Genomic DNA, 15,718 nt, shown 5'->3' on the forward strand with positions numbered 1-15,718 from the left:
TCCGGCAGCGCACCCCCCCGGGCTGTACCACCGCTCCTCAGACCCCCCCCTCACTCCCGGTGGGTGGAGTGTCCGCAGGGGCGGCGACCCCTCGGAAGCGCTGACCCGCGTGGCCCGGGACGCGTCCGGGAGGGCGCGAGGATGCCGGCGGCTCCGGCTCTGGGCCCCGGCTCTCGGCCCCTTCCGGCGTCTCCCCCCCATCTGCTCTCCACTTGGACTCGCCCCAGCGTGCCCGCTTCCGCGGCGGCCGCGCAGGCGCAGGAGAGCCCCGAGCGGAGCCGCGCGGTCCGCGACCCCTGGCGCCGGTGGGGCCGGTGCGGCCGGGGGGGCGCGATGGGTCGGAGGCGGGGGCCGGGGGGCGGCGGCGGCCTGGGCCGGGCCCTCATCAAGGAGCGGAACCTGCAGAGCCGGGGCCGGCGGCGGCGAGACGCGTGGGTGAGCGCGGGGCGGCGCGGAGACCCCCCGGAGGGGCGGCGGGGAGACCCCCCCGGAGGGAGGCGCGCAGACCCCGGAGGGCGGCGGCGCGGAGACCCCCCCCCGGAGGGCGGCGCGGAGACCCCCCCCGGAGGGAGGCGCGCAGACCCCGGAGGGCGGCGCGGAGACCCCCCGGGGGGCGGCGGGGCCCGGGCCCGAGGGCCGCGGGCGCTGACGTGGGGCCGCCCCGCAGCTGCACACGCAGGAGCCGGAGGAGGCGCGCGCGGACCCGCGCTCCGTGACGGAGCCCACGGCCCTGGAGGACTTCCTGGCCACGGCCCAGCTGGCGGGGACCGAGTTCGTGGCGGGTGCGTGGGGCCGGGGGGCGCCGGCGGGGGGCGGGGGCCGGGGGGCCCGGGGGCGGCGGGGTGACCCGGCCTCGCCCTCCCCGTCCCCGAGCAGAGAAGCTGAACCTGCGCCTGGTGCCCCCCGAGGCCCAGCCCGGCCTGCTGAGCCCCGAGGAGCGGCGGCGGCTGCGGGAGCGCCAGGAGCAGCACCGGGGGGCCCTGCGCGTGCCCCGCAGGTGAGCCCCCGGGGCTGCCCCCCTGTCCCCCCGGGACTGCCCTCCTGCCCGCCCCCCCCCCCGTCCCCCGGGACTGCCCCCCTGCCCTCCTCCCCACCCCCCGGGGCTGCCCCCCCACTGTCCCCCTGCCCAGCCCCTCCTCGGGACTGTCCCCCAGGTATGCCCCCCTGCCCTCCTCCCCACCCCCCGGGGCTGCTCCCGACTGGCCCACTGTCCCCCCCGGGACTGCCCCCCTGCCCTCCTCCCCACCCCCCGGGGCTGCCCCCCCACTGTCCCCCTGCCCAGCCCCTCCTCGGGACTGCCCCCCAGGTATGCCCCCCTGCCCTCCTCCCCACCCGCCCCAGACACCCCCTCCAGCTCCCCCTGCCCCCCCAGGCCCCCGTGGAACAGGGCCACTAGCACGGAGAAGCTCCAGCAGGCCGAGAGGGAGAACTTCCTGGAGTGGAGGCGCGGGCTGGTGCGGTGAGTGGGGCCCCCTTGGGTGCCCGGGAGGGTTTCTGTCCAGCCCAGGGGCCTCCAGGACCCCCCCCCAAAACTCAGCCCTAAAGACCCCTGGGTCCAGCCATCCTGCCAGCCCGGGCCAACCCCACTCAGCTTTCTGTGTCCGGGGTCCTCGGGTTTGGGTCTGGGCTTCTCCCTCCTCCGGGCCCATGGCTGTGGGGGGTGTGGGCCATACAAGGACGGGTTCGGTGGGGGGCTCAGTGTTGGGCCCCCAAGGGACTGCCCGGTGTGCAACCTCTCCTTTTAAAGCCAGGCTGGAAGAGGAACAGAACCTGATTTTGACTCCGTTTGAAAGAAACTTGGACTTTTGGCGCCAGCTCTGGAGAGTCATCGAGAGAAGGTGAGTCGGGTGAGTGGGTCCCGGTCAATCTAGTGCTTTTAAGCCAAGGACGACCCAAAAGATGGCAGGCCAGACGTTGTGGGCCCGACGTCGGACGTGGGATCACAGCCCCCCGGCTCTGGAGGAGAGGGAAGCATGCTGGGTGCGTCCAAGAGGAGTGTCCCCCTCCCGGACGCCAGTGTTTGGCAGCCAGGTGGCAGGGGAAGTGGAGCCCCCTTTTCCAGCTCTGTCCTGGCACAAACCCAGCCTGGGGTCTATCTATGATCACCATGGATGGGAGGCCCCGCCTCCTTCCCTGTGCTCTATGGTCCCACTTTCAGACTTGGTGGTCCTCACAGAGGACGTTCATTTCCCACCTCCACACCTTTGTCCAGAAGGTTCTCCCTTCCCTTGTGCTTTGGGACCTAAAGGGGTCTCCTCCCCTCTGCGCCGACTGTGACTAATAAACCCAATGTGAGGGGGACAGCCCTGCCCTCGCCGAGTCCTGAGAGTTGAAGTCCAGGAGCGAGTTTTGCACCGTGTAGAAGAGCCATGATCGCGGCCCCTTCTTCGAATCTCTGTCCGCAGAAGCCAGACCTGGGCTGGTTGGTCTGGTCCCTCCTTTGGAGGGAAGGCTGGAGTCAACAGCTTTGGGGAGGGAGGAGAGCCCAGTTCTGGCCTGGGGGGACCGTGGCTCCTGGAAGCCAGCGACATCTTTGTGGTCTTTTGTGGTTCCTCCCTTAATCTTGTAGACTCTGTGCTGGGTGGTGCCAGGAAGCCCCAGAGTGAAGCTTTCTTCCCAATTTCTCCTGTTTTCTCATCTCCATTCCCCAGTGGAGTAAAGGACAAAGGGAGGGTGGTACTCCACCCCCACACACACACCCCCTCAGGCTACCCAGCCCCCAAATGATGTCACAGGATCAGCAGTGGTGGGTGGCAGCCACTGGCAGCAGTCAGTGTGGGCCATGGCGTCTTCTGACTCTGCTGAAAGTGGATTTGGGGACTGCTTACTATGCTTTTCTTTCCTTCAGCCTTTTGAGAGGAGATCACCATTTATGGTGCCTTCTTTCTCTGGACTATTTAAAACCCCTGTAATTCTTTTGAGGATTATTTGTCTTCTCTGGGGCCCTCAAGACTGCCAGGCCTGGAGTCAGAAAGACTCTTTCTGAGATTTAAATTCAGCCTCAGACACTTCTTGGAGGTGTGACCCTGGGAAAGTCACTTCACTCTGTTTGCCTCAGTTTCCTCACCTTCAAATGAGTTAGAGAAGCACATGGCAAACCTGCCAAGAAAATTGGGGATATCAGGAATTGGGCACAACAGAAAAAAGACTGACCACCTGGGCCTCTGGCCTGGTAACTGGTGAGGGCCTTCACTGACTGGCCAGCCTTCATTGGGAATGTTTGATACAGAGATACCCCCAAATCCCTTCAGTCACTTCCTTTCTTACCCTCCGTGAGTTGGTCTTAAGGAGGTTCTCTCAAGGGAATCTCACCAGGGCGGACAGCGGCTTGTGATCGTTCAAGTTGAGCTGCCTTCCCTGTTGGTTCTACTAGGCGATGGGCTCTGGTAACCACTCCCTACCATGTGTCCTCAGCAGCCTTTTGTCTCCTGCCCTTTATGGAAGATGGGGTACCCTAGCTCCAGGCCTTACAGTCTTTGTATTTGTTTTCAGTGACATTGTTGTGCAGATAGTGGATGCCCGCAACCCCCTTCTCTTTCGATGCGAGGACTTGGTAAGTGCGGCTAGCACCCAGCCTCCAGAATTCCTAGTGTTAACTAGTGTTCTGGGCCTAAGCCCAAGAGCACTTCCTTGGCCCAGGCTGGGGGCAGTCAAGGTGGGACCCACTGTTCCGACTAAGGTCACTTGGACCTTGTTCTCCTTCCCTGCAAGATGGTCTCTCAACTTGGGTTCCTTGAATGGTCACTGCCCCTGAGCTCCCCAGGCTCCCCCTGGGGAAATGAGGGGGGGGTGATGGTGATGATGATGATTATGATTATACTAGTGGTGGTGATAGTGGTGGTGAGGATAAGGATGATGCTGTTGGGGTTGGCACTCATCTCCATCCCTGGGAGTGCTCAGTGAAGGGACCTCCTGCTCTTTGCTTCCTCCAGATGAGCTTTGTTTTTCTAGGAGCGTTATGTGAAAGAAATCAGCCAAGATAAGGAAAATGTGATTTTGCTCAACAAAGCAGACCTGCTGACCGAGGAGCAGCGAGAAGCCTGGGCCAGATTCTTTGAACAAGAAAACGTGAAAGTGATTTTCTGGTCAGCTCTGGCTGAAGGCCTCCGACTGAGCACGAGATCAAAGGTAGCCGGGGCTCCTCTCTGCTGTCAGGGAAGGATATGGGGGAGGGGGAGGGGTGCTGGTGTCCTCCCAAGGCAAAGGGATGATGCCAGCCACATTCCCTGCACCCCCCAAAAAAAAAAACTGAAAATGATTGCCAGGGTCAATTTAGGACCAAGCGGAGTCTTTTCTTTTCCTGTCTCTCCAGGGACCTTTTTGTCCCCTGGCTTGAGGATTAAGTCAAGATTTTTGGTTTTTTCCATTAATGTGAGAGCTGTTGTCCATGACCCATTTTGTCTTCTGTTTCTTTGGGTTTTTATTTGCCTAGGAACAAGAAGTGGAGGGTTCAGAGGAGGCTGAAGAGTGGGAAGATGAGGCTGAAGATGGACAGAGACGTGTCCCCTGGGGTGGTCAGCTTACCCCGAGTGAAGACGAGGACGAGGATGAGGACGAGGATGGGCACAGCTGGAAGAGTGAAGACAGAGACAGTGAATATGAGGATTGTCTGGAGGATGATGACCACTGGCAGACGTGTTCTGAGGATGATGATGGGGGCCACGAAGCAGAGTCCTCCAGCTGGCACTGTCAAGAAAATGAGACTGGGGGCAGCTTGGAGCAGGAGCAGCAGCAGCAGCAGCAGCAGCAGGGCAGGGGTGCCCATGTGCAGAATGACTGCCACCTGGTGGAGAAGCAGGAGCTGTTGGACATCTTCAGAGAGATGCATTCTGGGAAGAAGGTCAAGGAGGGACAGCTCACTGTGGGGCTGGTGAGTGGCCCCCTGGTTACTTGTGGTGGGCTTCTCAGAAGACCCTCCCCTGATGGTCTGACAGTGTGGGGTTGATGGGAAGGCAGGGTGAGCCTGACTGGGACCTGCTTGGGACCTTAAATAACACCCCAGTGTCCTGAGATGGGCGACAAGCAGAGGGCTAAGGGAGCAGGTGAGGGAGGGGAGATACTGACCCCAAGTTCCCCAGGGAGTAGTCAGAGCCTCCCATTGAGAGTTGCCCCCTCCCCAGGGCAGTGGGGCATACTAACTGTGTGACCCTGGTAAGACACCGGGCATCCCTGTGCCTCAGTTCCCTCGTTTTATCAAACGGGGGGTCAGGCATGAGATCTGGACCCTGGGCTCCTGTAGTCGCCGACTTGTAGTATGAGGGCCTGGCTGGGATTCAGACACAGCATCCTGACTGAGTCCAGCCTGACCTCTGGTCCAGAGAGTCAGGCGGTTAGACCAGTCTTCCCAGACTATTGGAATAAGAGTGGACACCCCCCACCCCCCAAGCTATGCACAGAACAGGAGGAGGGGTGGCAATGCCAGGCCATTGGACAACGTTTTGGTCCCCAGCCCTGTCGATGCAAACCACAAAATCAGTGAGGAGGAGAGGCTGGTGTGTTCTCTGGCAGTGTCCCCTGGTGCCAGGCAGGGCCAAAGGTCTGCTCTGAGCCTTGGGGCATCATCTGTCTCTCATCCTGCAGGTCGGGTACCCCAATGTTGGTAAGAGCTCAACCATCAACACCATCTTTGGGGACAAGAAGGTGTCAGTGTCGGCCACACCTGGACACACCAAACACTTCCAGGTATTCCCAGGGACTTGCACCTGGACCCTCAGCCTTCCTTCCTGGTGGAGAGTCATGTAAACTCAAGTTTGTCTTCCAGACTCTCTATGTGGAGCCCGACCTGTGTCTGTGTGACTGTCCCGGCCTGGTGATGCCCTCCTTTGTCTCCACCAAGGCAGAGATGACCTGCTGCGGGATCCTGCCCATCGACCAGATGAGAGACCATGTTCCCCCAATTTCCCTCATATCCTTTCTTTGTCATGGGATTCAGGGTCACGTGGGTGAGTCCTCTGCTTACTGATGTCTGCCAGAGAGGTCACTTGGGGGCCCTTGAGGCTCCATCCTTCACCTCCTGCAAAGCGTGGGGAAGGACTTGGGGAGCGCTTCTCCAGCCCTTGATCCTGAGCTCAGGTTCAGCCAGGCCTGTGATGGGGGTGGCAGGGGTCTCTTCCCCTCCCCACTTGCCCTGGGGCCTCCCATGGGGATGGGTTTGTTTCCTTTACAAGCTTACATCTGTCAGAACATTCCGAGACACATCCTGGAGGCCACTTATGGGATTCACATCATCCGGCCCCCTCCCCACTTGCCCTGGGGCCTCCCATGGGGATGGGTTTGTTTCCTTTACAAGCTTACATCTGTCAGAACATTCCGAGACACATCCTGGAGGCCACTTATGGGATTCACATCATCCGGCCCCGAGAAGATGAAGACCCCGAACGCCCGCCCTCTGCTGAAGAGCTGCTGACAGCTTATGGGAGTGCGTTCTCATGGGGGGTGCCTGCCTGGGTGCGGGGGTGATGAGTGTATAATTGCATTGTGGTTGGAGAGTGGAGCCTCATCTCCTGGGTATCTGTGTCACCTGGGCCTCCTCCAGGACCCTGGCCTTTGGTCTTTGTTTAAATGCTCAAGATTTCAGGGACCACAGACCTGGACTTGGTAGGCGACCAGGGCCATCTGCAGGGCCCAGAGCTTACAAGTGGCAAGTGGGATTTGAATCTGGGTCCCTGATGTCAGAGCCAATGGTGGCCATCCCTGCCCAGGCCCCTGTGCAACCTCTTGGTACTGTGGACCTGGGTGTGAATTATGGGGCAAGTGGAACCTGATCCTCCTCTTAGTGTCCTGTGGGACCAGGGTGCTGCCTCCCACCCTAGCTGGCCTCAGGGTGCACCACAGGCTTGAGGGAGTGTCCTCAGGCAGGATTAGAACCCAGATCTCCTGGGGGGTGCTTCAGCGTGGTGAGAGGTCAAGGGGGACACTTGGCCATTCTTAAGCCATTTGCACATCTCTCAGTCTTTGACTTCTTTGTGCCTGGGGGTTTTTCTCTGGAAATCAGTTGATGATAGAAAACAAATCAGAATCTGGGAGTGAACCCCTGGCTGGGTCAGGCCCCCCCCCCCCCACTGTCGGCCTTCAGGCTCAGGAGCCCACTGTGGGTAGCAGACTCTTGGGGTCCCAGCCAGGGCCCCCCATTGCATGGCTGAGCCCTTGGACCTGTGGCCTAGGGGGAAGCTCTGCTGCCTGGGTTGGAGGGAGGGGGTCCTGGCCTGGACTCTCACTCTTAACACCCCCCCCCCCCCCCCCGGTCTTTCAGGCATGAGAGGGTTCATGACTGCCCATGGACAGCCTGACCAGCCCCGTGCTGCCCGCTACATCCTGAAGGACTACGTCAAGGTAAGTGAGGTTACCACCTGCCCACCCGTGCACCTTTGCGACCCACCTCACACTCCCCTCGCTAGGTGCCCATCTGACATCCTTCAGGCACCCACAGAGCTGGACACCAGGCCCCCCCCACCCCACTTCTCAGATAGCTGGACCAAGAATCGGGAGCTGTGCTCTGGCCTCCGGGGTCCCTGCAGGTGCCTCCTGAAGCCCCCTTGTGGTTGGTGGCTGGCAGGATGGATGGTCTAGGTTGTGCTTCTCTTGAATTCAGGATCGGCCTTTTCAAGAGGGGCTGCTGTAATGTGCAGATTCTGGAATGCCCCCCAGTCCTGAGTTGGTGAGGAAGGGGAATGTGACCTTCCTCCTTTCCTCAGAGGGAAGGTGGGTCTCAGTCACCTCCACCCATCCGTCCCAGTGTGACCAAGGGCAGCTCTGCCCTCCGGTCTTGGGCCGGGGCTGACTCTCTGATGTTTGTGTAGCTGTCGCCTCACCAAGGGGGCACGGCAGTGCCAGGCTCCTCGGCTGCCAGTCACTGGGGCCCCTGTTCACCTAACACTGTTGTTTCAGGGTAAGCTGCTATACTGCCACCCTCCTCCCAACATTGAGCCAGAGCACTTCCAGCTGCAGCACAAGAAACTGAAGCACGACACAGGGAAGCCAGAAACACAGCTTCCGCGGCAGAGCCACCACAAGGCCAAGCAGATTGAGAACGTGGTCGACCGAGCATTTTTCCACCAAGTAAGATGGCGAGCAGCCCTGGTGGTAGTGTGTGTAAGGTGGGGGAGGTCAGGGGAGGAGTTGTGAGAGGAGCCAAAGTCAGTGGTGATGATGCAACATGCGGCAGTGCCTGATCCAGGCTGGCGCCATGGGTGGGGGGTGTCAGGACACCGTGAAAAGACACCCCTGACTGGACACGTCCACTTCTGCTCACTTGGTCTGCTCGCTGGTCCTCCCCAGGACCACATGTTTACAGGCCCCTGGACTGTGTCCACAAACTCCCTCACCTGGTATCTCGGGTATCTCAGGTGTGGTTTCTTTTTGTCCAGGAGAATGTGAGGGCACTGACCAGGGGCGTGCAGACCACGATGGGCCACAGGCCTGGCGGGAGCCTGGTGCCCCCTGCCCCCGGCTACCTTGGGGGCCCGGGGAAACCCTGGAAGAAGCACGGCAACCGGAACAAGAAGGAGAAGGTGCGCAGGGTCACCAGGCACCTGGACGCATGACCTGGAGCCAAACCCAGTTGCCTGCGGATGTCTCACTGGGCCACCCTGTGCTTGCGGGGCCCAGGGGAGTGAGCTTCAGCCCCTGGGTGGGGGCTGCTGCCCCTAGTGATCAAACAGATGGATGGGAGAGTGGACAGGTGACGGCTGGACGGATGTGACCAGAGGAAATGAGTTGAAAGAACTGGAATGGGTCCATGGTCAGGGGCTACCAAGGCACCATCTGGACCCTGAGATAGGCTGGGCCTTCCTGGAAGAACCAGGGTTGACCTCGGGGCCATCCGATGCTGCTGCCCACCTCCATCCCTCCCTCCCGGGCAGCCTGGTCCCTGACCTCTCCCATAGAGGAAGGCCCACGCTGCCCCAGAAAGGGTCCCGGCTCTTGGCCTTGTCGAGGAGAGGGCTGAGGTCAAGGAAGGACGGTTGAGGGAACCCTGAGGCCAGGTGGCCGGCCCTGAACTCAGTGTCTTCATCTGTAAAGTGATTCTCGGCCTCCCTTGTGGGCGAGACGTCCATCAGTGACCTGAACCCCCTGGCCCGCCCCTCCCCTGACTTCTGCCTCTGCAGACCCCCCTCAGCCTGGAGCTGCTTGCTGCCGGGCTTTGTCCCAAGTCTGGGGTTGACATGCGTCTGCCTCCACCCTGGTGCCTTGCCCCGTGGTGGGCCCCATATCTTCATGTCTCAATAAAATGCCTGCGAGGTTTGACCAAATGTGGAGGGCGTCCTGCCTCTAGTCAGTTCACTTGTCCTTGGAACCAGCAAGACCTGGGTTTGAATCTCACCCCTGAGGGGCTGAGCACCCCTGGGAAAAAACTATCCAGTGAAGTTGCCCCTAAGGTGGTTGGTGCGGTGGGCAGGGTCTGCCAGTGAAGCAGCCTCTCGCCAGTCTCACATTGGGGACCCAGAGACAACCGAAGAGGATGGGGGGGGGCTGCTCCTGAGTTGGAAGAGGAGACAAAGGTCCAGGGTGTATACTGAGGGCAGGGGTGTCAGAGGACCAAAGCTAGACCACCCTTGCCACCCATTTGGGTAGCTTCCACCCCTTGGAATCTGGAGGGGGCAGTCGGACCTGTGTTTGGACATTGGGCAGGATTGTCCCAGAGTCATCCCTGCCCCCTGAGATCATTGAGACAGGGAAGGCATCGCCCACATTCTGCCTCTTAAAAGCTAGATGTGCCCCATTTCTTCAGCTGATGCCCCTGGCCCAAGGCTTCTGGAGCACTTGTGACCCCACTTTGTGAGTTGGGGCCCCCTAGAGCCGGGTGCCACCTGCAGGCATGATCACTCCCCATTCCCTCCTCCAGCACACATGACCCATTCACTTCCGGGGTCTCACTGAATCCCCAAAACGACCCTGTGTGGGTCCCCCCCTCTGGCTCTCTGGTGGTTATTCAGTTTCTCTAAGGCTGGCACCAAGGGCCAGGTGCCCACACTGCTCTGCAGATAAGCTGGCCTGGGATGATTGGAATGGGGAAGCTTGTCCTTTCTAGGCCATGGGCATGTTGCCATGAGGGAGGGCTTTTCCCCTCATAAAGGCTGCCCCAGCTGTGCCCTCGCTTGGAGCGGAGGCACCAGTTAGGAGGGGTGTTCTCCCTTTCAGGGGACTCGGCGTTTTAATTTTTTTGGTGGGGGAAGGGTTGCAAGGTCCCAGCAGGGTAATTTGTCTTAAGTCAAATTTGAACTCGTGACTACAGGGCCAGCGCTCTCTCACTGCAGCACCCAGCCGCCCTGACTCCATGTCTATACACAGCCCACCAGAGGATTCAAAATAAAACCAGGAATTTCCATTTTACAGAGTTTGCTTTTATTGGAGAAACTAACCCCCACGACCCTTTTCAAAGCTAGCCAGCTTTTCTGGGCTTCCTGTTAAGGGCCGTTCTCTGCCCGGCGCTGTTCCTCCCTCCGCCCCACCTTGGGTGGACTGGCACCGTTCTCCTGTTTCTGGGTCTGACTGGCTGCAGGTGCTAACCCTAACCCAGGGCTCCCTCGATGCTGCTGCTGACTCGTCCTGGGTCTGGCATAAAGGCAGCGCATCCCTGGGAGCACAAGGAGGACTCCCTACAGGACGCAGCCTCACCAAAGGAGTCCCTGGAAGGTGGTTCCCAGACCCCCCACCTGTTCCCAAGGGCTGGGGGCTAGAAAGGTGGCCAAGGTTGTGGGCCTGAAAAACATCCTGTCATCAGGGAGTGGCCTGCTGCCCACAGGGATGGTCACGGGTGCGCTCTGGGACTTGCTGGGCAGGCCTGGGCAGTGCCCGGCTGGCTGCTCTGCTTACCTGACCCTTGTCCCCTCCGGGGAAGGAGAAAGTTCCCAGTCGCTAACCTGTGACCCCCTAAAGGAAAGCTCCATCCTGCCTTTGGTCCTCCAGAGAGCCCTGCCGGCCAGGAGAGGACCTCCTGGGGGTCAGGAGCCGGTGCTTTACTGGAAGCAGCTCAGACCTTTGAGTGCCCCCCATAGCCCCCTCCCCCGTTTACATGGGGTCGTAGGAGCCTGTTAGGTGGCTGTGCCTGCCGTGGGTGTGATGGGGGGCACAGACCAGCCCAGGGTGGAGGCTGGGACTGAGGAAAGAGGCTCCACCTGTCCGGCCCCTGCAGGGAGGCCAAGGCCCGGGGAGGAGGCCGGCTTCCTAGTGGGGCTCAGTCAGCTGTGTCCCAGCCCCTGCCCCCAGGAGCCCACAGCCCGGGGGACTGCCTCTCTGCCTCTCTGCCTCTCTGCCTCTGTCTCTGTCTCTGTCTGTCTCTGCCTCTGTCTCTCTGTCTCTCTGCCCCCCTGCTCTGGGGGCTTGATTGACCAAACAATGGTGCCAGGAGAACAGGGCCAGGAAACACGCTTTGGATGGAAGTTTTCTTGCCCTTTTGACGCCAGTTTTTCCCAGGGCGTCTCTGGTTTGCGTCCAGGCCGGGCCGGCCTTCCTGCCGGGCCTTCCCGTGGGGGGAAATGAGCCGGCCCAAAGGCTCCATGGAGAACGAGGCCCTGCCCGGTCACCGGCAATCTGGACAAGGAGGCCCCAGGGAGGAACGCGGGGTCGGGCTGCGGGGCCCTGCACTGGGCCTGTCTTCCTGTTGTGCTTGTCCAGTGCCCCCGGGGCCAGATGAGGTGACCGGGGCAGGGTCACACAGCTAGTAGCTGCATTGGAGCTCATGAGGGAGTCTCTGGAGCTGGGGTTCTGCGTGCTGGGGCACCCCGAGTTGCCCTTGACGTGCAAGGCGCGCTCCTCCACTCTCCTTGCCCCTTCCCCTTCCCTGCCGGCACCCCGATTTGGGCCCTCCCTCTCCGGCCCTGTCCCAGGAGACCCCCCTCTACAGCCAGGAGCACAGGACTCCTTCCCTCACAAAGCTTCCCCGGTCACCGTGCCACGGATGCCCGGCTCCTCCGGCCGGAGCCCGGCGCCCACCGAGATCTCGGCTGGTGCGGGCCCCGGCCCCGGCCCCGGCCCCCGCCCCGACCCGGCCCCGGCCCGGCCCGGCCCCCGCCCCGGCCCCCGCCCCGGCCCCGGCCCCGGCCCGGCCCGGCCCCCGCCCCGCGCTCCGCAGCCTTCCCGACCCCGGCCCCCGCCCCGCGCTCCGCCGCCTTCCCAGCCCGGTCCCGGCCCCGGCCCCCGCCCCGGCCCCCGCCCCGGCCCCCGCCCCGACCCCGGCCCCGGCCCCGGCCCCGGCCCCCGGCCCGCGCTCCGCCGCCTTCCCGGCCCCGGCCCCCGCCCCGGCCCCGGCCCCGGCCCCGCCCCGGCCCCGACCCCGACCCGGCCCCCGGCCCGGCCCCCGCCCCGCGCTCCGCCGCCTTCCCAGCCCGGCCCCGGCCCGGCCCCCGCCCCGGCCCCCTCCCCGGCCCCGGCCCGGCCCCCGCCCCGCGCTCCGCCGCCTTCCCGGCCCGGCCCGGCCCCCGGCCCCGACCCGGCCCCGGCCCCGGCCCCGCCGCCTTCCCGGCCCGGCCCCGGCCCCCGCCCCGCGCTCCGCCCCCTCCCCGGCCCCGGCCCCGGCCCCGGCCCCGCGCTCCGCCGCCTTCCCGACCCCGGCCCCCGCCCCGCGCTCCGCCGCCTTCCCAGCCCGGTCCCGGCCCCGGCCCCCGCCCCGGCCCCCGCCCCGGCCCCCGGCCCCGGCCCCGGCCCCGGCCCCGGCCCCGGCCCCGGCCCCGGCCCCGGCCCCGGCCCCGGCCCCCGCCCCGCGCTCCGCCGCCTTCCCGGCCCGGGCCGGCAGGGGGCGCGCGCCCGGCGCTCGGAACAATAGGGGCGGCGGCGGGTCCGCCAGCGCCCCCGATCGCCCCCGCCGGCCCCGCCATGGCCCCCGGCCCCGCGCCGCCGCCCGGCCCGGGCCCCCCGGACTACCTGGCCGCCTGCCTCGCCCGCCACCGCGTGTGCTTGTCCTTCGGCCTGTGGCTGCTGGCCGCCCTGCTCTGGATCGCCGCACACGTCCTGTAAGGAGCGGGGCGCGGGGGGCGCGGGGCGCGGGGCGCGGGGTCCCAGACGGGCCGGTTCTTCCTGTGACCCCCTCCCCGGCCCAGCTGCGGGAGCCCCTCACCCCGGGGGGAGCCGGGGGAGCCGGGGGGCCCCCTTCCCACCCCCCGAGCCGCCGCAGCCCCGGAGATGGGGGGCAAGGACCCAGCCAAGGCCTCCCCGGGTGTCCCCCGGCGCTGCGGCCCCCAGGTCTCGGGCTGCCGGACAGCCGGCCCAGAAACGGTCCGTGTGCTGGCCCCTTGGTCTCGGGACAAGCCATGGCCACAGAAGGTGGGGACGGAGCTCGGCCAGCCGCCGCCGGGCACCGGGCTGCCAGGGGCTGCGGATCCCCCTTCTGGCCTTCGGGGCAGCGCTGCCCACCAGGAAGCCGAGGCGCTTGCCCACGGAGCCTGGATTCCTCGTGAGCTTTATTCGGATTTTGGACCGGTCTTTCAACTGGACTCTGACGCCCCAGGAGGGGGGAGCAGAGCAGCCGAGGGGCGAGTGGGGGGCGGTGGGACACCTGGGCCCTCTCCCGGCCAGCTCTCAGCCAGCTCGGCCTTGGGCAGCGCCCTTCCTCGGGCCTCAGCCTCCTCATCTCCAACTGGATGAGAACGGAGGGCCCTAGGGAAAGGGGGGCTGCCCAGGACACGGGCACTGCCCTCCCTCTCTGGGTCTGCGGTTCTTCATCGCTAAAACGGACCCAATGACCTCGGGGGGCCTCGGGGGGCCTCGGGGGCCTGTGCGGGTCTAATGCTGTGACTTGTCTGTGACTGAGTCGAGGGCAGATCATTGTCTAAACTGAGAACTGGTGCTTCAGAAGTGGGAGAGAAAGGTGTGCAGGCCTGGCCTGGCCTTCGGCCTCCTCATTACCCAGCCCCCCCACCTAACCCCCCAGGTGCCCAGGGCCCTAAATTCCGTCCGGACCCGGCGGTTCCCTTTAAGGGAGAGATTCACAAATGAGAGGGATGTGGAAACAAGATGGCAAATAGAGAGAGCATCCGAAATCCATTAGCAGGTCAGCGGAGGTGCCCTAAGTGTATTTAACTTGCCATGGGGTGGGGGCGGGGGGCAGCAGGCACCACCAAGCTACACTGCAGATAATTCGGAGATAAACCTCCAAGGGGAAGACAGAAGGATGAAGAGGCATGTTCGCTGGGACTTGGGGGAAGCTGGGGGGCCAGGAAGTGGAGAGGAGGAAGGAGAGCCTGTGGGCCAGGGTGGAGGAGGATCCTGAAAATGCCTGGGCCCTGGGCGGGGAGGGGTGAAATTTCTTGTTTGTTAGCATGAGCCTCTCTCCCCCACCTGCCCTGCCCAGAGCTATAGTTGCTCCCGGTGATTTGCATGCTGACTTCCCATAGCGGGCACATCCCAAATAGGATGGCATTTGATGCTGGCAAAGCCTGGGAGGCAGGTGCTGCTCTTAGTCCCATTTCCTACGGGAGGCGATCAGGGTGAAGTGACTTGCCCAGGGTCTCCCAGCTAGGAAGTGTCTGAGGCCAGATTGGAATGGGGGCACGAGGCCACCTTGTGGGCAGGAACTTTGTGCCTGTCTTCATATCCTCAACATTAGGACAGTAGCTGGCACACAGTAGGCCTTCCAGTTCACTTGAAGACCAGGGTCTTCCAGAGGAGGCCTTGGAGGTCCAGGGAGGACGGTGACTTGCCCCAGTCACAAAGAGAGGACCGGAAAGAGCTCCCATCCCAACTCCGGCCCCTGACTCCCACCTCAATGGTCCTTTGGTTGTATCTGCCACCCAGTCCTTTTCACAGGAATCAAAGCTTTAATTCAGCTGAAAGAAACCTGGTCGGAGGCTGCGGTTTCAGAAAAGGGAGGGGAGATGGGGTCAGAGCCCGTTCCTTAGAGTGATCGATCTTAATTAATAAGCAGTGTGCGGAGTAACCCCCAACTGTCTGTCTCTTAGAAATACAGATGTGAAAACAGAGGCCTTCTTGGGGATCCCAAAAGGCGACCCCGACTAGCGCATGGCAGACCCCAGGCCCAAAGTCAGGACTCCGTCACTTTTCTGATCCTCAACGGTGGGGGGGGGGGCAGGAGAGGAGCTCAGCTTCTGGATAACAGGAGACCTCAAACAGAGTCTGCCAAGGACGTCGAGGCAGGGGTCCCTGATACATCCCAAGAAGCAGTGATTAGTGCCTTCTCTGAGTGAAGCTTCAGCTGAAGGGACAGGAATAAGCTCCACCAACTGGGGAGCAGGAGCAGGATTGACAAATACCCCCTCTAAGTCTCCCCACAACCCTGCCAGAGAGGGGGGATTGTTATTATTCCCAGTTTATAGTTGAAGAAACTGAGGCAGGCAGAGATTGAAGTGACTCAGCCAGTCGCACGGGTAAAGTGTCTGAGACTGGATTGAACTCAGCTCCAGACCCTGCTCCCTGTGGCATCACATGGCTAACCTCGATTCAATTCAATGATGAAGCAGTTCTTGCCCTCAAGAGAGAGGGGGAATGAGAGGCGGGGAGGAAGGGAGAGAGAGAGAGAGAGAGAGAGAGAGAGAGAGAGACAGAGAGAGAGACAGAGACAGAGAGACAGAGAGAGACAGAGACAGGGAGAGACAGAGAGAGAGAGAATGAAAGATTCCAGACATCCTGAGCTGGTGTTCTTGGGGGGCCCCTAGTTTTTGTCCAGAAGTTCTCCAGGTCATGCAGACAGCCCCTTGCCCTCCAAGCCTGGGCCTGGAAACCCACTGTACCCCAGTCGTAAAGGCCTGATGGCCTTGTGGGGGGC

General features: G+C 62.7%; 1 protein-coding gene across 2 annotated transcripts; it reads left to right on the plus strand.

The window, feature by feature from the left end:
* The first annotated feature begins 302 nt into the window (after positions 1–302).
* On the plus strand, positions 303–9,270 carry LSG1 (large 60S subunit nuclear export GTPase 1). 2 transcript variants are annotated; one of them, XM_074190591.1, is made up of 14 exons: positions 303–435; positions 668–782; positions 877–997; positions 1,373–1,459; positions 1,752–1,838; positions 3,493–3,553; positions 3,952–4,128; positions 4,433–4,870; positions 5,581–5,682; positions 5,762–5,905; positions 6,295–6,418; positions 7,253–7,332; positions 7,888–8,058; positions 8,367–9,270. In XM_074190591.1, the coding sequence occupies exons 1-14, from the start codon at positions 334–336 to the stop codon at positions 8,541–8,543; spliced, it is 1,986 nt and encodes a 661-aa protein (XP_074046692.1). In that variant the 5' UTR covers positions 303–333; the 3' UTR covers positions 8,544–9,270. The 2 variants fall into 2 exon arrangements, with proteins under 2 accessions (XP_074046692.1, XP_074046691.1); XM_074190590.1 differs by lacking the exons at positions 7,888–8,058; positions 8,367–9,270 and having other exon boundaries at positions 5,762–5,904; positions 6,172–6,418.
* The last annotated feature ends 6,448 nt before the right edge of the window (positions 9,271–15,718 follow it).

The sequence above is a fragment of the Macrotis lagotis genome, chromosome 6 (genome assembly GCF_037893015.1).
Source record: "Macrotis lagotis isolate mMagLag1 chromosome 6, bilby.v1.9.chrom.fasta, whole genome shotgun sequence".
NCBI classification, from domain to species: Eukaryota; Metazoa; Chordata; class Mammalia; order Peramelemorphia; family Peramelidae; genus Macrotis; species Macrotis lagotis.